At 44.9% G+C, this 15,529-nt stretch overlaps 1 protein-coding gene across 10 annotated transcripts in view; it reads left to right on the top strand.

Moving 5' to 3' along the window:
• The window catches only part of dpp6b (dipeptidyl-peptidase 6b), a 35,275-nt gene that overhangs the window by 5,592 nt on the left and 14,154 nt on the right, over positions 1 to 15,529 (top strand). For 2 of the 10 annotated variants that reach the window (XM_088396133.1, XM_088396134.1), the window contains exon 1: positions 409 to 885. The exons of 1 other annotated variant lie outside the window; for it this stretch is intronic. In XM_088396133.1, coding sequence (XP_088252259.1) covers positions 691 to 885 — 195 coding nt within the window. In that variant the 5' untranslated portion in view covers positions 409 to 690. Of the gene's footprint in view, positions 1 to 408; positions 886 to 13,118; positions 13,383 to 15,529 lie in introns of those variants that run through there. 7 more of the 10 variants (XM_088396135.1, XM_088396138.1, XM_088396136.1 and 4 more) reach the window with 7 other exon arrangements.

Raw genomic sequence — 15,529 nt, 5'->3', positions numbered from 1 at the left:
AGTGTGTGAGATACATTCGCTCGTGGACTCCAAATGACTTCAGCCGGGAGACACGAGATGGAAAAGTGCAGATGTTCAGAGAGGAAGAGATCAGCCCGATAAGCGGGAGCTCCAGTTTGTGCCAACAAAGCGTTCCCCTACACTTTCTAGCCTTTGTACAAATGAAGATCTTTATGGATGGAAGCGTGGGGAGCGTGTCCTTAAAGCAGAGTGCTACAGAGAGGCACTCAAGTTCCGTTTGGGGACCACGCAAGCAAATAGTTGGTTGACAATATAATACCACCATGAAACAAAATGCAATCAGTGATTTATTTTTTAAACGAAGATGATTTGAGGGAAGGCGCTCTGCGTGGTCGCTGCTTCATTGCGGACCACTTGACACGCGTCACGCAGGCAGCCTCTGTGCGTGCGTCCTTGCGTGAGCTCGACATCTTCATTGTGATGACCACGGAGAAAACGTTGATGTGATTGCAAAGTGGGCGCCTCCGCTCCCGTCTCTTGCCTGCCTGCCTGGCAAATGACATCGTGGACGCGGAAGGGGAGGGGAGGGGAGAAAAGCAACGTGGTGTGCATGCAGACGAGGATGAGGACGCGCAGCCTCTTGGACAAAAGCTGAAGAGAAGAGTCGAGATTGCACACACATAACGGTGCCGCGGGAATCGAGCGCTCTGTTGTGCCCTCGCTCGCATCATGGCTTCCTTGTACCAGAGATTCTCCGGCAAGATCAACACCGCCAATTCCTTCCCGCAGCCACCCGAGGCCAGCCGCCTGCTCGGCGCCCAGCCGGTGGACGAGGAGAGCAAGACCCCCGGGACCCAGCCCCCGCTGGATGCGAGGCTGCTGCATATCCAGTGCCGCAGGAAATGCACGCGGGACGACGAGGATGTAAGATTTGATGGAACTTACAAGTCGGGCTCTGTGAGTGAGCGAGCGTACTTCAGACTCGCGTTGCGGGCTATTTATTCTTGCTATTGAGAATTTGCGAGTTTTCATTCTATTTTATTTCTTCACGACTTTTGAGTGGTAGTGTTTGCAGAGATGCATGCTGACAGTTTTGGCAGGCTGCTTTTGCAGGCAGCTTTTTCCTCCCTCTCTGGGGCGATTGCAGTTGAAAAGCCACGATGCAACAATGCAACACATGGCTGTGCTTAATTGAACTTGTTCTTTTGCCAAATGTGCGTGTGGAGGCATAAAGAGCAGGTAATCTAATTTTCCCACATCTGCTTCACAGCCAAATGTTCTGGGTTCGAATCGATGCTTCTCTCCTGGCTTTTTCCTCCCACGAATTCAAATTGTGATTTTTGAATTGTGAATGCTTGTTTGTCAGTAGAACCTCGGCACCATCACCCCCCCCCCCCCCCCCCGACAATTCAATCACAACATTTTCGTGTAAAAGTTTTTTTTTATTATACAAACCATCTTGGCATTGATTAGTGGATGGATCTACTGTATAGTTGTTGTTTTTTTTAAAAACAATATTACCTTCATTGGATGTCAGGTTAAATGTTTTGGAGCTTTAAGCGAGAGTTCTTCTGCGTTTTTTTCTTTTCCTTCCAAAATCCCCATCGGCCCCACCTTAAATGGTCTTGTGCTAAGATTTAGGTCACGTCACAGCTTAGCTTGCTGCTTGTATTTGAACCTGGATAAGACAACACTGTTCTCTATTTCTGTTTCAAGGCAACAAAGGGTTAACCAAGTCTGCTTCCTTTGGCAGTATGACAGCTTTGCATAGTTAATGCCTTTTGCTGGCATGCTTTAATTCATTAACAGCAATGAGCAAACAGTCACACTGACCTGCATGTGTTAGATGACTAATTCATTTGTTCCAAGTGGCCCGTGAAAGAGAAGCAGCAGCAGCGCAGGCTTATAAATCTCCATCGGTGACCTGACCCACAAGACGATAAATGGACTGTAATGGTTTCAAAATCCTGCGTGCTGATGGAAGACAAATGATGTGATGTTGCATCATTGTGGAAAATTGAAAATCTCTTCTCCACTTCTGAATGTGAGCTCAGTGTTGTGAACTTGAGCCTTTCTGTGAGCTTGCAGATGATTATTGTGCTAATCTGACTGTAGTCTCACCCCCGCATTTTATAAGCATCTTCTCCTTCTTGAATGGAAAAAAAACAAATCCAAGCAAGTAGTGGCTTTGATTCCTTGGCGCCAACAGGTTGCATCAAGATCATGGAAAGAGCTCTTGATGGGCCGGGCTCCTTAGCCGTTCTCCTGATTCATCCTCAAAATGGCCGCCAAGGCGCAGATATTCCTCTGCATTATTGATGTCTGGCAGCGAGCCGGTGCTGGCCGTCAACACCGCGTCGGTCGGCTTCCTGCAGCGCCTGTTTAATGAGGCGCGTCATTGCAAAGAAATCCCAACAATTGACCTCAGTGTTGGTTGCGCTGTTTGGCGAAGCCGCGTTAACCTTGAGTTCACCTTTGCCCCCTAAATGGAGTCGTGCTAGAGCATGAAATTGCTTGAACCCACTCGGTGACCCATAAAAACCCAGATCGCATCCTGTGCTCAAAGTTTGCTGTTTGTTTGCCGAGCCTGATTTGAACACCTGCATGTTTTTAAACCTGCTTTTAGGTCTTTGTGTTACAGCATTCATTGATTAAGTGTGCGTAGCGTGTTGGGCAGCTGATTGGCGTCACAGAGCCGAGGGGGGAGGGGGGGGGTCTCAGCGGCAGTTCTTTTCTCTTTCCCCGGAAATAGCAAGCCTGCATGTGATTGATTGTTGTGTGCGGAAAGGTGGAACATGGTGACATTCAAATAGCGGGGATGCGACAGGGCTGTGCTCTACACTTACAAACATTTCAGTTGCTGTTTTCTTTAACATATTGATAACATGTGAAGTATGTTTTTTGATGATTTAAAACAGTTCCGAGGTGGCTTAATAGAATAACTTCCACGTCTCAAAGTACACACGGAAGGGGGAAAACATTAGCGCACAATTAACATTCATTGATCACATTGTGGTCCAAGTCGAAGGCTTTGGCGCCGCAGGTGCGTTACCATGACGACTGGGCATGTGATGAGGCAAAGGTTGCTCAGTGTTGCTAAGGTAAAAAAAAAATTGCTGACACCGACTAGTCGACTTAAACTTAAATTCAAAGATGAACCAGAGTACCCAATCTATTTAAACAACTTATTTACTATAGTCGGCCATCGCTATTTGTGAGCGATTGGGATCGGCCTGGCACACAAATGACCAGAATTTGTGTTTCAGTGAAAAAAATAAAATAAATCCTATAAAATATCCCCATAAGGCTGATAAATATTCTATACGTGTGTGACCAGACACCATTAAATCAACAACTCTGTCATGTCTGCCATCTAGTGGTGAACGGGGATATTACAACTACAGTATCCCTCCAAAGCAGTGACAGCAGACGCGTATTTGGGTGTATGACAGCTCAGCTGTCAGGAAGGATAGCTTCATCCCTCCAGGCCTCTCTTAAAGCTCCTAATTGTGATTTCAGATATTCTGCAAGTGTGACGAGGTGCCGTCTTTTCCTAGACTAGAGCAAGATTTAAGAAGGCGAGTTTATGCTGCTTTTCATCTGGCAGCCAAATAGTTTGTTGCGCTCTCGACATCTTTCAGGTTATCTTCTCATGGCCGGAGGCCATCAACTGCCATCCTCCAATTGAACTTTGCTTAGATTTCACGCTGCTTGTTACCTTTTACTGTCAAATCCCGCGGCTGCTCAATGTCTCCTCCTGTGAGGATTTGGGAGTTGAGACGGAACAACTCAAGCATTCCGTGTCTTCAGGTGGCACATTATATGCACGTTGGCCTCGATAAAAACAACAACTACAAAAGATCAAGCCTGCTGCTTGTTGAGAAGAGCTCGACAACGTGCTGGGTGATGTCTCCCCTGACGCCTGTTTGGGCTCTGGAGAGTGTTGTTGTTGGTTGTATTACAAATCGTGCGGCTCAAAGGGCATCAGAATCGAACGATTCCACTCTGCCGGGATGTAAATTAAAAGCGTGAGGTGGGAATTTTGGCACAATTGAGGGAAATAAATCAGTTTTTTTGTTATCCCCCAAATTGCTGGCTTTGCAATTTGAAAATTGCATTCTCCTGGAATTGAATTTGATGAATTGCTCAAGCCTTTACCAGGCTATGCCCGCTGTGTGCCGGCCGGCGGGCTTGCTGACATTTGTTTTGTCTGAAAAGAAGGCGAATGGCACTATCTTCACATTTCAAAGCAGTGCGGAAAATGACTTGAATTGAAAATCCGGCCCACCGCTGTTAGCAGGAGATGAACATCTATTAAGGTGCTTAAAAGGACATCCAAGTTGGTCGCTGACAAGCCCCGCCCCTTATGTTCCTCCACGTTGCCATGGCTGCAAAGGTGGAGGGAGCGAGGCTGAGAGATGGCAACACACTCACAGGGACACACAAAAGAACACACGCAGACACACCCCGGTAGTTGTGGCTGCCATCTGGAGATGACGTAAGGCTGGCGTTGCAGGCTGCCTACCGTCCGCCCAGCCTGACGGCATATTTCCAAGACAAATGATCAATCCGACGGCTGGTGACAGCGCCTGTGTGTCAAGGTGGACAGAATGAGTCGCTATCGATCCACCTCCCTTCCTCTGTTCCCACGGGGCATAGCAACAGGTCACCCAGGCCCCCTGCCATTAATGCTAAAGCCACGTTTTTCAGCGCTGTCACTTGTGGTGTCTGCCTCCTTCCTGTATGATCCCCCATGACAGTGAATATTAATCAGAGCTGAAAATAAAGCATACTGAAGTTCATCCGAAGGTGTCATTTGACATCATCTTCAGATCCATGCAATCTGTATTGTGCTAAATTATTCATGTAGTTAAAAAAAAAAGGTATTCTTAATTCACAAGAATTTGTATTTGTGTTTACATCCTGAAATTGCCCATCACAGGAGATTGAATTATTTACCAGCTGTAAGATGTTTTGTTTTTAAACCAAGTATATCATTATTATTATTATTATTACTTATTATTATTGCAGTCCTCTGAGATATCCTTGCACAGCTCCCCAAGGAAAAAAAACCCTCCTAACTCTGCCATCTCTTCAAAAAACATGATGCAATTTTAAAACCGTGCACAGTAACCAATTGACCAATTAGTGTTTTTTTTTTTTTTTTTTTTTTTTTTTTTTTACAATGGAGTCTTTTTTTTTTTTTTTTTTGCTAAGGCGAGCAAGCATCTGCTGTTATGACAGTGCCTCACCCAGAGGGCAACATCATCCTCATTTGCTGATTGCCGATTACAATTACTCTTCCCTTTTTTAGGTGAAGAATAAGTGATATTGCGTCGTTAGAGGCCGTCACGACGTTTCTTGATGCACATTTCAGCAACCGGATGCCAAAATCGACTTCTGAGAAGAGAATTTTTTGTTTTTGAGGAAATGCGCTCAAGCATTCCCTTTGCTGCCTCTGCTTAAAATGGAATTCTCATCTTTTATTCCCTTGAAGGCGTAAACATTGTGTTTAAAAGAACATTCCTTCCTTCCTCCTCAAAGACAGCCATCTGGAGAATAATTATTAATAATGAAAGTGGAACTTTAAAGCCGGTGCAGGGGATTTTTTTTTGTCAGCAAGAATTAGAGCGGCAGAAGCCAACAGCCGTTCCTCCCGAGTCTTCTCGCTGTCTTTTTCTTGGCTGAGATCAGGCACCACTAATCTGTTGTGTCACACGGGCGCATTTTCTTATCGACTCCGCCATGATCCAGCGACGACACGGCTCTGACGCACACAAAAAAATACAGAAACACACGCACACACTTGAAGTGGACAAGGTCGTCTTAAATTCCTTGGGGATGCAACGTTTAGTGAAAATGTGAGGGAGCATATGATGAATGTTTATCAGCGAAGAAGCTTTGTAGAATAGGTTTTATTTTGCGCACCCAAAAAAAAAAAAAAAAGTCAGTCATAACAAAGAAGCCTTTTAAAAGTGAAAACCATGTTGGATGCACACCTGCTGCTATTTGTTTGCTTTTTCTACTCGTTTGTCACGACTCAGTTTGCACCCTTCTGTGCGCTCCCGGCACATCATCGTCATCATTTCCAGGCTCAATGAGGATTCCGTGTGAGATTTCGAAAGATTGCTTTTCCCTGAGCCGAGAGTGAATGGCTGGCGCGAGATGAAGTCGAGCGTGTGACGCTCACATCGATGTTGGGAGTTGATCATCATCATTCTTGGGTGTAGAAACGCACGGAGGGAGGTGCAGTGGGGGGGGGGGGGGGGGGGGGGCATCGCACTATTGAGCAAGCGACTTCTCCGGAGCTGGCAGCTTGTCAAAGCATTCCCCTCGACAAAGCTCAATCGCGCTGATTGATGTTCACCGGCGACACGTATTGCTGGCTGCATCATTAGAATGGAGATTTAGTTTGATGCCACTTTGCCGGAATGCCTCCGACAAAGTTAGCCTCGCTGGATTCCATTTTGACGCTGACCCGGAAGAATGACGCTTTAGCTGCTTATTCGTTAAGTCGGTCGACAGCTGTCCGTGGATGACCTTTGTGTGTTATGCAATCCGGGCCTGCCTGCCGGCGAGGCCTAAACGCTATCCGACGTCGATTTCCAACTGAGAGCTGTTTCTTAAAATTCTCTTCATTTTTCGAACGCGCAATAGAAAATCCACGGATGGATTTTTGTCAGTCCAAGAATGAGGTAACCCTGTAATTAGAATGCAACTTGGGTAATTGGAATTCTATACGCTAGCCCTATCTTCAAATAGATTATTTCCTCTAATGGGTGCCCCAATTAGTCGCAAGGTGTCTCATCCACTTAGGACAAATTAAGCTGAGCTTTTCTTATCGGAGGGGGGGTTAACTCCTTGGCTCACCAAAACTGAGGCATGTCAAACAGTTTGTGCAGTCTTACCACATATTCCTTCAAACTTCAATATGGTGGCATTCAATATGAATTGATCCTACGGAGGCCTGATTGGGACCATCAGAATGCTAATGTGCAAATCTCTTGTGACTGAGCAAGATTGTGCCACTTGACCTTTGACTCACTTGGCCCAACTTCTGACTTGACTGGCTTGGAAATCAGGAGTAGTCATGTCTGACTCTACTTTGTAGCCTGTTTTTAAATGAACCCAACCTCATGTCTGTTTCCATCACTCCGATCCGATAATGTGTATCGATAATTCCAAAGAAGTGATGACGGAGATGATTCTCACTCAGGGCTGAGGTGTGTCATTTTTTTTTTTTCTACCACCAGGTCGTTATTCTTCATCGCTTTCTCTCTCGCTCTCTCACTTGCTCGCTCACTCTTTGCATCCTCATCACTCGTCCACTCGCTCTCCGTCTTGTTGCGACGCTCTCACTCAGCCACTCCGGCAAAATGAACGGCCGAAAATTGTCCCGAGTGGAGAAAATATGGAAGGTGAGTGCTTGAATGACTTGTTTTCAACTCCATCCCGCGTGTTGCTTCTCGAGTGACCCATTGTCGAGCTGTTTTCAACACTTGAAGACCCCCTGTTCCCCCCCCCCCACGTTGTTCGTTCGTTTTGAAGTAGTGACAAAATTATAAACACTTGAGTTGACAGTCATTGTTGTGTAATAGACTTGTAAAATCATTGTCCGTCATTGTGACAAATATAGTCAAAAGTAACTGCGTGTGATTAAATATCATTAGACTTTTATAGCGGCTGTTTCTCACTCAATTTCTTTGAGTTGTTGCTGTGCGCTTGAATGGAAAGTATCTTTTATGAACGTTTTCTCCTCATTACCTTACTTGACTCATGCGGTAAGATGAGGCAAAAACACGGATGGACTGACTGCGCAGGAAAAAAAAAAAAAAAAACACCTTAATGGACTTTACTTGAAGTCTGTGGTTAAGCACTGTCTGCACTGTAGTGCACAGAGTGCCTCAGCATTCCTGTCGTGCATTGTTAGCTTTTTTAGATGGATGCATATTTAATAAGCCCCGCCCTCATCAAAAAGTGATCGAATGAACCGAGTGTTCTTAGGGACATCGGTACGAAAATTCATTTGAAAGTCTTTTTAACAAACAACACGAGGGCTTCGCTCATTGACCGTACTTTCATTAAGTGCATGAAAAAAAGACTTCCAGCAATTCTGCAGAGTACAACTAAAGTAATTTTTTTTTTTTGTAGCCAGATAGAAATCACGCGGAGGACATGAAATTTTGCATTTTGTCTGTCAATCTCAGCCCATACTCCTGCACAGGTTGCAGTATCTAAAACCCAAACATTCTTATCAGCAGAGGTGGGCGGGCGGGTGGTGTTGGAGTAAGTGGATTAGGCCAGAAGATAGCCAGCACTATCAGACTTGTGCGCTGTCAGCGCCGCGTCAGTCTCGCAGGAGATGCCGATGCAGTTTTGTAAGCCGTATGTCAAAGCCAATGCATATTTCATGCTTCGCTCCCTGCGCCGCCGTGTGGACCCGAGCAACTCAGAGATTAGTATCAGCGGAAACTGATCAAAGCTTCTTTGATTCTTTCTATATTTTCCTTCAAAGTCACATAAAACTTAGTTGGGTTGTGAAAATATGAGTCACTGAAATGATTAATAATTGCTGAAGACAAAGCACGACATGAAGCTCCTCTACCTGCTTCAACAAAGTTCCTTGGCACCATGACGCCACAAGAGGGCGCTCCACTAATATTGATGCGAATGATTTCTATGAATGAATGAATAAATAAGTACCGTATTTTCCTGACTATAAGGCGCACCGGACTATAAGGCGCACCTTCAATTAATGGCCCATTTTAAAACTTTGTCCTTATATAAGGCGCACCGGACTATAAGGCGCACCATTAATGCATCATGTCAGATTTTTAATCCAAATCAAATCATTCTGCATTTTATCATTTTTATTTCAACTTCAGATGCAACAAATTACTTTATAATCACAAAATAATGATCCATAGTATTTTTGATTCATAGTCTTCAGCGGGCCACTTATGATTGATTTCATGACACAATGCTTCCGGTCAGTTTAAATTTAGGAATTTGGTCCATATATAAGGCGCACCGGACTATAAGGCGCACTTTTGAGAAAATTAGGTGCGCCTTATAGTCCGGAAAATACGGTAAGTAAGTGAATCCAGAAGTAGCCAATTGCAATTATGTGCATTCTGCTTGCATCATAATGATCTTGGTTACTAAAATGCACGTTGGGTGCTTTCACATTGTTTTTAGCTTAGCGGCTTGAAAATCAATTCCATTTGGCGACCGCATACAACACGCAGTCCCTATTGTTGAGTCGTTTGAGTGCGGCCGTATACGTCGCGCGTATTAAACGCTTATGATGAGAGCGAGCGAGCGAGCAGTAGTAATTAAAGACGCTCTCGGCGCCGAGGCCTCCGTCGGCAGCGCGAGTCCTTGGAGATGAAGAGTCGCTTGATGACGGAAAGCTTTTCAGTCCCAGCTGAACGGAGCAGCGTCGGTTCACATCCTTTTCCAGGCATTTTCTTTTCATCACGCCCTGGTGGCTTTCAGAGGAATAGAATAGTCCTGAATTATTAATTATCCCAACCTTGAATGTAATTAATGATCCCGTCCTGCTAATGTAATATAATGTAATGCTAATGTAGATTGCTATTAATTCCTTCTTCAATGGCGGATATGAAATACACATTGAGACCTCTTTTATTCCCTCGTATGAAGCTTCTAATGCAGTAGATGGATCTGCAAGTGGGTGAATGTGCAGTATGCTGACTAAGGGCAGCTCTGTGTTTTTTAAGAGGGCGTTCGTGCTTCACCTAATGAGCAACTTTACTGCCTTATCATTGATTTTATGTTCCATCTGCGGGGCTTTATTTCTTGACTGATAGCCAGCCCGCCGCAATCAAGGAAGACAATTTAATGGAAGCATCCAACGAGAGATATTCTTTTGCGTTTGTGACAAAGGGAAAGGTGAATTATCACAACAAACATCTGGCAAGTTTGTTTACGCAGGATTAAATAGATCACTTTGCTCACTTTAAAGCACATTAAAGCCAAAGTAATACTTTGTCTTTCACAAAGCAGGACTTTAAATCTTGGAGAGCAGACGAGCCCGACTAAAACTACATTTTGAAATTGAAAAACTGTTGGAGATATATCAGATTCTGACAGTAAGTGGTATGCAATACCCGTGTCGCTGAGGAAGACTGACTGCATGTCAAACTTGATTTGCCTTAAGTATCGGTGATTGTTATCAGCCGTTTCCACGAGTTTCGATACCGCAAATAAGGCGGTTAGCCTGGGTTTCGCTTTTCGCCTAACTGAGACACATTTTGACTTTCAAGTACACCAGCCATCCGATGTGTCCGGTTGAAACCTTTTATACGCCGTGATTTACAGCGGCAGTTCCGCAGAGCAAGAGAATCCATCCATGTTAAATGGTGCGAGTGCAGGTGCAGGACCGACAGCAGGGGCACGGGACAGGGGCCGCTGGAATCGAGCAGCTGGCCAACACAAACGGCTGATTTCCAAATCTGCAGGCCGTTGATGGATGAGAAAAGTCTCGGTGAATGTGACTTGAGTGTGCCTGGGAGAAAACATCATCTGATCTGAAAATGCAGACAAGGGCCTGACACAACAACATGGCCGCATTAACACGAGAACACGTGCGGTCAGAATAAAACAGCAGACTTCCCGTCAGGCCTTATTGGGTTTAACCGATAACGATCTGTGTTCTGGTCTTTGTCGGCTCCTCTCGTCTGCGACGATCATTTTCCCCATCAGTCAGACATGAGTGGCAGGATGGAATGAAGAATGATGTAGGTCCGTGAGTGGCCACTAGAGGGGGCAAGCATGCAGTTTGTGATATTGTCTCGTCTTTTTTTTGTCTTATCTGTCTCAGCATGTAGAAGTATTCGTGTTTTAGTAGGGCACTGCATCATACTGAAAGCTGTTTTTGTTTGTTTGCACATCCATCAACCAGTTGTTGGGTTGGGGGTTGGAATCCAGGCGCTGGCCCTCCTGCGTGGAGACTGCATGGGCCTCTCTTTTGTGGGTTGCCACATTGGAAAAACATGCATTGTATCGCAAGCTTAAAGACTTTAAATTGTAGTTTCTACCCCAGCTAACTTAACTCAAAGAGACCCTTGGCTGGGCCATTTTATTTTTTAAATTCAATATTCATGACCTCTAAAAAAGTCAAGATTAGATGGGCTTGGCAGATGCAAAATTAGTTGTATTGTCATCATTTGGTTGATTGATTGGACCATCTCAGTGATTGGTTGTCGTTTTTTTTTTTTTTTAACTTGCCGATCGATGATCGGCTTCACAATCCTGATGGTGTTCAGCCTTGTCGAGCTGTTGTGATTTTTATGTATTTATATCCTCTTTCAATGACTTCGTAATGAACTATAGAATTGATGCTGCACTTAGGCTTTCACAAATGAATGAATCATTTCCTCGCCGTGTTTAAAAAAAAAAAAAAAAAAATCATCTAATGATGCCCCTTCTGAGAGCACTAATGGCGCTAATGGGCATTGGCGTAACGAGGGAATCTTTTCCGTGCTGCGTTCCGCTTGCCGCTGCCTCTCCTCCACAATCTTGCTTGGTTCCATCTCACCCCGCAGACGATTGCTTTGAAAGGCCAGCGGCTGTGCCCTGCTTCTATTCTTCCTGTGTGTGTTTGTGTGTGCGTGCATGTGTGTGCAAATAGGCTGTGCTAACAAGAAGGCCTTGCGTGTGCATGGAGTGACGTGACAGACACGCGGAGAAGATAGCGCTTCGGCGCTAACAATGTTTTGTTAGTAGCAGCGGTAGCAACTATTTCCGCCGTATGTGGGAGGACAGTAAAGAGTGGCTCTTGAGAAGCAGGCTTGCAGCAGCGGCAGGCAGCTTCGCTTTGTTTTACAAGCAAACACAACACAGCCAATCTCATTCTTTTCTCCACTGATAATATGCAAATTCTGCCTTTTACTGTCACTGGGAATTGGGTTAGGAACGGCGAGATCTCTCCGTCGGCGATACCTGGAAGGATTTTGTTTTTGTTGCACCGATTCTTGTCTCGGTCGGCTCGGTAATGGTCTGAAATCGTGAGGGGGAGTTGACCCACGCCGACAAGCTCATTTAGAGCCGTCAGATGGAGTTTGCAGATTGAAGCGGACGTGTGACAAATTCATGAGAAAATAAATAAATAGTCCTGACACAGCAATTTGGAATGGAAAGCCAGCGTGTGATCATATCTGAATATTTTCCAACGATAGCGATCAGGCCTCTGAACATAAAAGAACAACTAAGTGACCTTTCGCTAACCCCCCCCTCCCCTTAGTAACGGTTGCCAGGTTAGACAAAATGATGCTTCCATTGTCTGCACTACACTCAGTAGTGGCAAAGCATGTTGTTCTGCTTACAAAAAAAAATAACTCCCACTCTCCAAAAAAAAAAAAAAACCTTACCTGCAGCAACAAAGCTCTCACTGTCAGCCAGAAAATGCTTACAATTACCTGACACGGAATAAAAACTCACCTAAGAATCTTTTACTCACGGCCCAGAAATCTTCCAGTCTCACCTTTCACCTGCACAAAATGTACACACTCACTAAAAATACAAAATAATTCTTCACACCAAGAAACCACTTACTCCATAAAAAAAATTTCTCATGCACAAATAAATTTCATACCCACCTAAAAACAAAAAAATCTGTCTCACTCACAACAAAGTCTTTAATCACATAAAATTAAGCTCACATTTCCCCCCAAAACATGACCACACTCACACCAAAAAACATATCTTTTTAAGATGTGAGGTGAAATGAATTGGTATCATTTGTACAAAGCCCACAAGGTAAGGGGTAAAAAGAGATGCCATATGAGCCAAAATTAACATTGATAATAAAAAACCTTTTCCCACTCACCCCAAAAACTTTGAGCCACTCCCCCCACAAAAAAACTCCCACAAATAAAAAACCTTGTTTTATTCCATTGCATAAAATAGCACTAACAGTAATCATCTCCTGTCTATTTAGTCTCCTCTGACATTTCCTCCCAGATCCATTCGCATGCTCTCACATATAGAGAAAGTAATTAGGTGTGTGTGTGTGTGTGTGTGTGTGTGTGTGTTGGGTGAGAAGAGCCCATTGATTGTGCTGCAGAGGTAAAGCTCCCTCCCTCCCTCCCTCCCTCCCACATGGCATCGCATCAGCTGCCGTGTGCGCCCATGGTCGTCATTATTTTAGCAAATCACCAGATATCCTTGAACACTCCGGCTTGCTCGCCACCTCCTCCCCCTCCCCTCCCCATCGCTCGAGCCGGCCTGCCTCTCTCGCTCCGTATCTGTGTAGTCTTCATTATTCCGCACCTGTCAGCAGCGGACGGACGGAAGCCGCACGCTGGTCCCTTCCTCCCCTCCATTCTTCTTTTGCGCCCATGACTTCTGCCAAAGACGGCATCGGGCCGGCCAAAGGCGCTCAGCAGCCAGAGCAGGTAGGACCTACCGTGCTTCGGTGCTCTTCAGATATTTAACACCGGGGTCAGGGCGCTCGTGGAAGACGCGCAACTTGGAATTGAATATTTCATGAAGTTGTCGTAAGCCCAGCCGAAGCTCGGCTCTCAAGCTTTAGATTTCAGAGACCTCATCAGATTTTGGAGGATGTCGAACGAGGGTGGAGGCAAACACGGTGGGTGTTAAATGATGGGATGTGTTGTGGGTGTCGATGGCGATGCCGACGCTGCCACTCCATGTTATGACGCGCACACACGAGTGAGATAGAGAATGTCATCGCTTGGCTATGAAGAGCTGGAGTGTAATCAAATTAAAAATGATTTTGTCAACAGCTTGATTGTCAGGCAGCAGGTGTCGGGATATTTTCAAGGTCTGTGAGCGTGAAACTGCACGTGCATCAGGGACGACACGCTACCAAAGTTTATCGTCCATGACGGCGAGGGGGGGGGGGGGTTGATCCCTAACATTTGTGCGTGTTCATTTTTTGGAATATATCTACTGTCGTCTTTGTTTCCCGTCATCACATTTGAGAATTTCAAATTATGTTTTGTAACTGCATCTCACTGGCAAATTTCTAAGCACCATAGTACAGTTTTCAACAACTTTTTGGCGAGGATGTGTGGAAACGGAGGCCCTCCCATTCACGAAAAGCACCGATGTCTGTCTTCATTTGTCGGACAGCCTTGGATTCTTTCCTCCGCTGCCGGCTTGTTACAAGCCTGTTGCATCTCAGGGAATGAATGAATTACCTCGCCCCCGCCGGCGCCGCCGCTACGCTGACCTTGCTAACACCAACTAGCGAAAGGGGCTTCCTCTCAAATGATGCCGAGATATCATCTGGCCTTGAATGCATCGCATTACTGTGTCCTTCTCGAATCCCAAATACATACAAGGATGGCAATAAACAGACAAGACAAAGTCAAACGTCTTGATGAGTGGACTTGTTATAGGCCTTAGATGAAGCTCCAGGCTTGATTGTGACACTTTGAAGGCAATCTGCAGTGAAAGAGCCTACCAAAAAAAAAATTATTCACTCCCCCTGTTACCTTCACCCGAATCAGGGGACGGTCACATTCTAGCATCAGTGATTTAGACGCAAACACAAATCAGCAGAGTGAATGAAACATTATCTCGCCCTTAGTTGGCCTCTGCTGACTCATGGTCATTGATTTAAACCCTCACATGACTCCACTGGCCGTCACCCGCCATTATTTTACCTTTGCAGTCATGTCACATCTTCCTTTGGCTGTACTTTTGATTTTCAGCGGCTGTCCGCGGTCATCTGGAGAACATTCCATATCTGCCGCAACAAATCTCCACAAAGTTCAACTTAATGGAGCACGCAAGCGCGTCGGGCCCTCGAACGGCCGACGTTACCTTTGACCTCATCTACTCGGTCGCAGTGGTCTCAGAGTAGATGTCCTTTTCAAATCAATAGGCAATTACCTCTGCTAACCTATCACGTCGATAGGACTCGTTCTTGCTTTGATGAAGAACAAAAAAACAACTTTTGAATTGATTGCTTGCAATTTGTCTAAACAGTGATTAAACAGCCACTTTGTCACTTGAGTGATTTTAATGCTTTAATATCCGATGCGGTGCAGATGTGAAGCCAAATGTTCATTTCCCGCAGAGGAATTACACATTTTTCTTGGTATTTTCATTTTGAAATAGAACAAATGTTCTTTTGCATGAGAGGAAACAAAAGTTAGTTCAAGAAGTTATTTCGGGGGCAAGCATCCATCCATCCATTCATAATGCAGGCTTGGGAGAGCATGAAAACGTTCAGTAAAAATGATCAGTGATTAAATGTCGCCTTTGTAACATAGAGTCTGCATTTGGTGATTAATTTACCTTCCCTTCAGCTAGCGAGCGTTGGAAGAAAAGGCTGAGTTACTTCCTGCTGAGTCAATCGTGACTAAATCAATGGCTTTTTCTAAAGATTCCAAAAGTGCTGGGAGAAATCACTTTTGAGAGCTATTTCACATTTTTACGTTCCTCTCGCCTACGATGGGAATGATGTGTTATTCTTTTGCTTTGTTTTGTACAAAGGGAACAAGGCCACAAAGAAGCCTGTAAATTGCACACTGATGTTTTGTACTTTTCCTTCTTTTCATTCGCCACAAAA

This window comes from Syngnathus floridae, chromosome 14, assembly GCF_059516105.1.
Source record: "Syngnathus floridae isolate MCC-2025c chromosome 14, RoL_Sflo_1.0, whole genome shotgun sequence".
NCBI classification, from domain to species: Eukaryota; Metazoa; Chordata; class Actinopteri; order Syngnathiformes; family Syngnathidae; genus Syngnathus; species Syngnathus floridae.
This window is presented reverse-complemented; position numbering and strand designations above follow the sequence as displayed.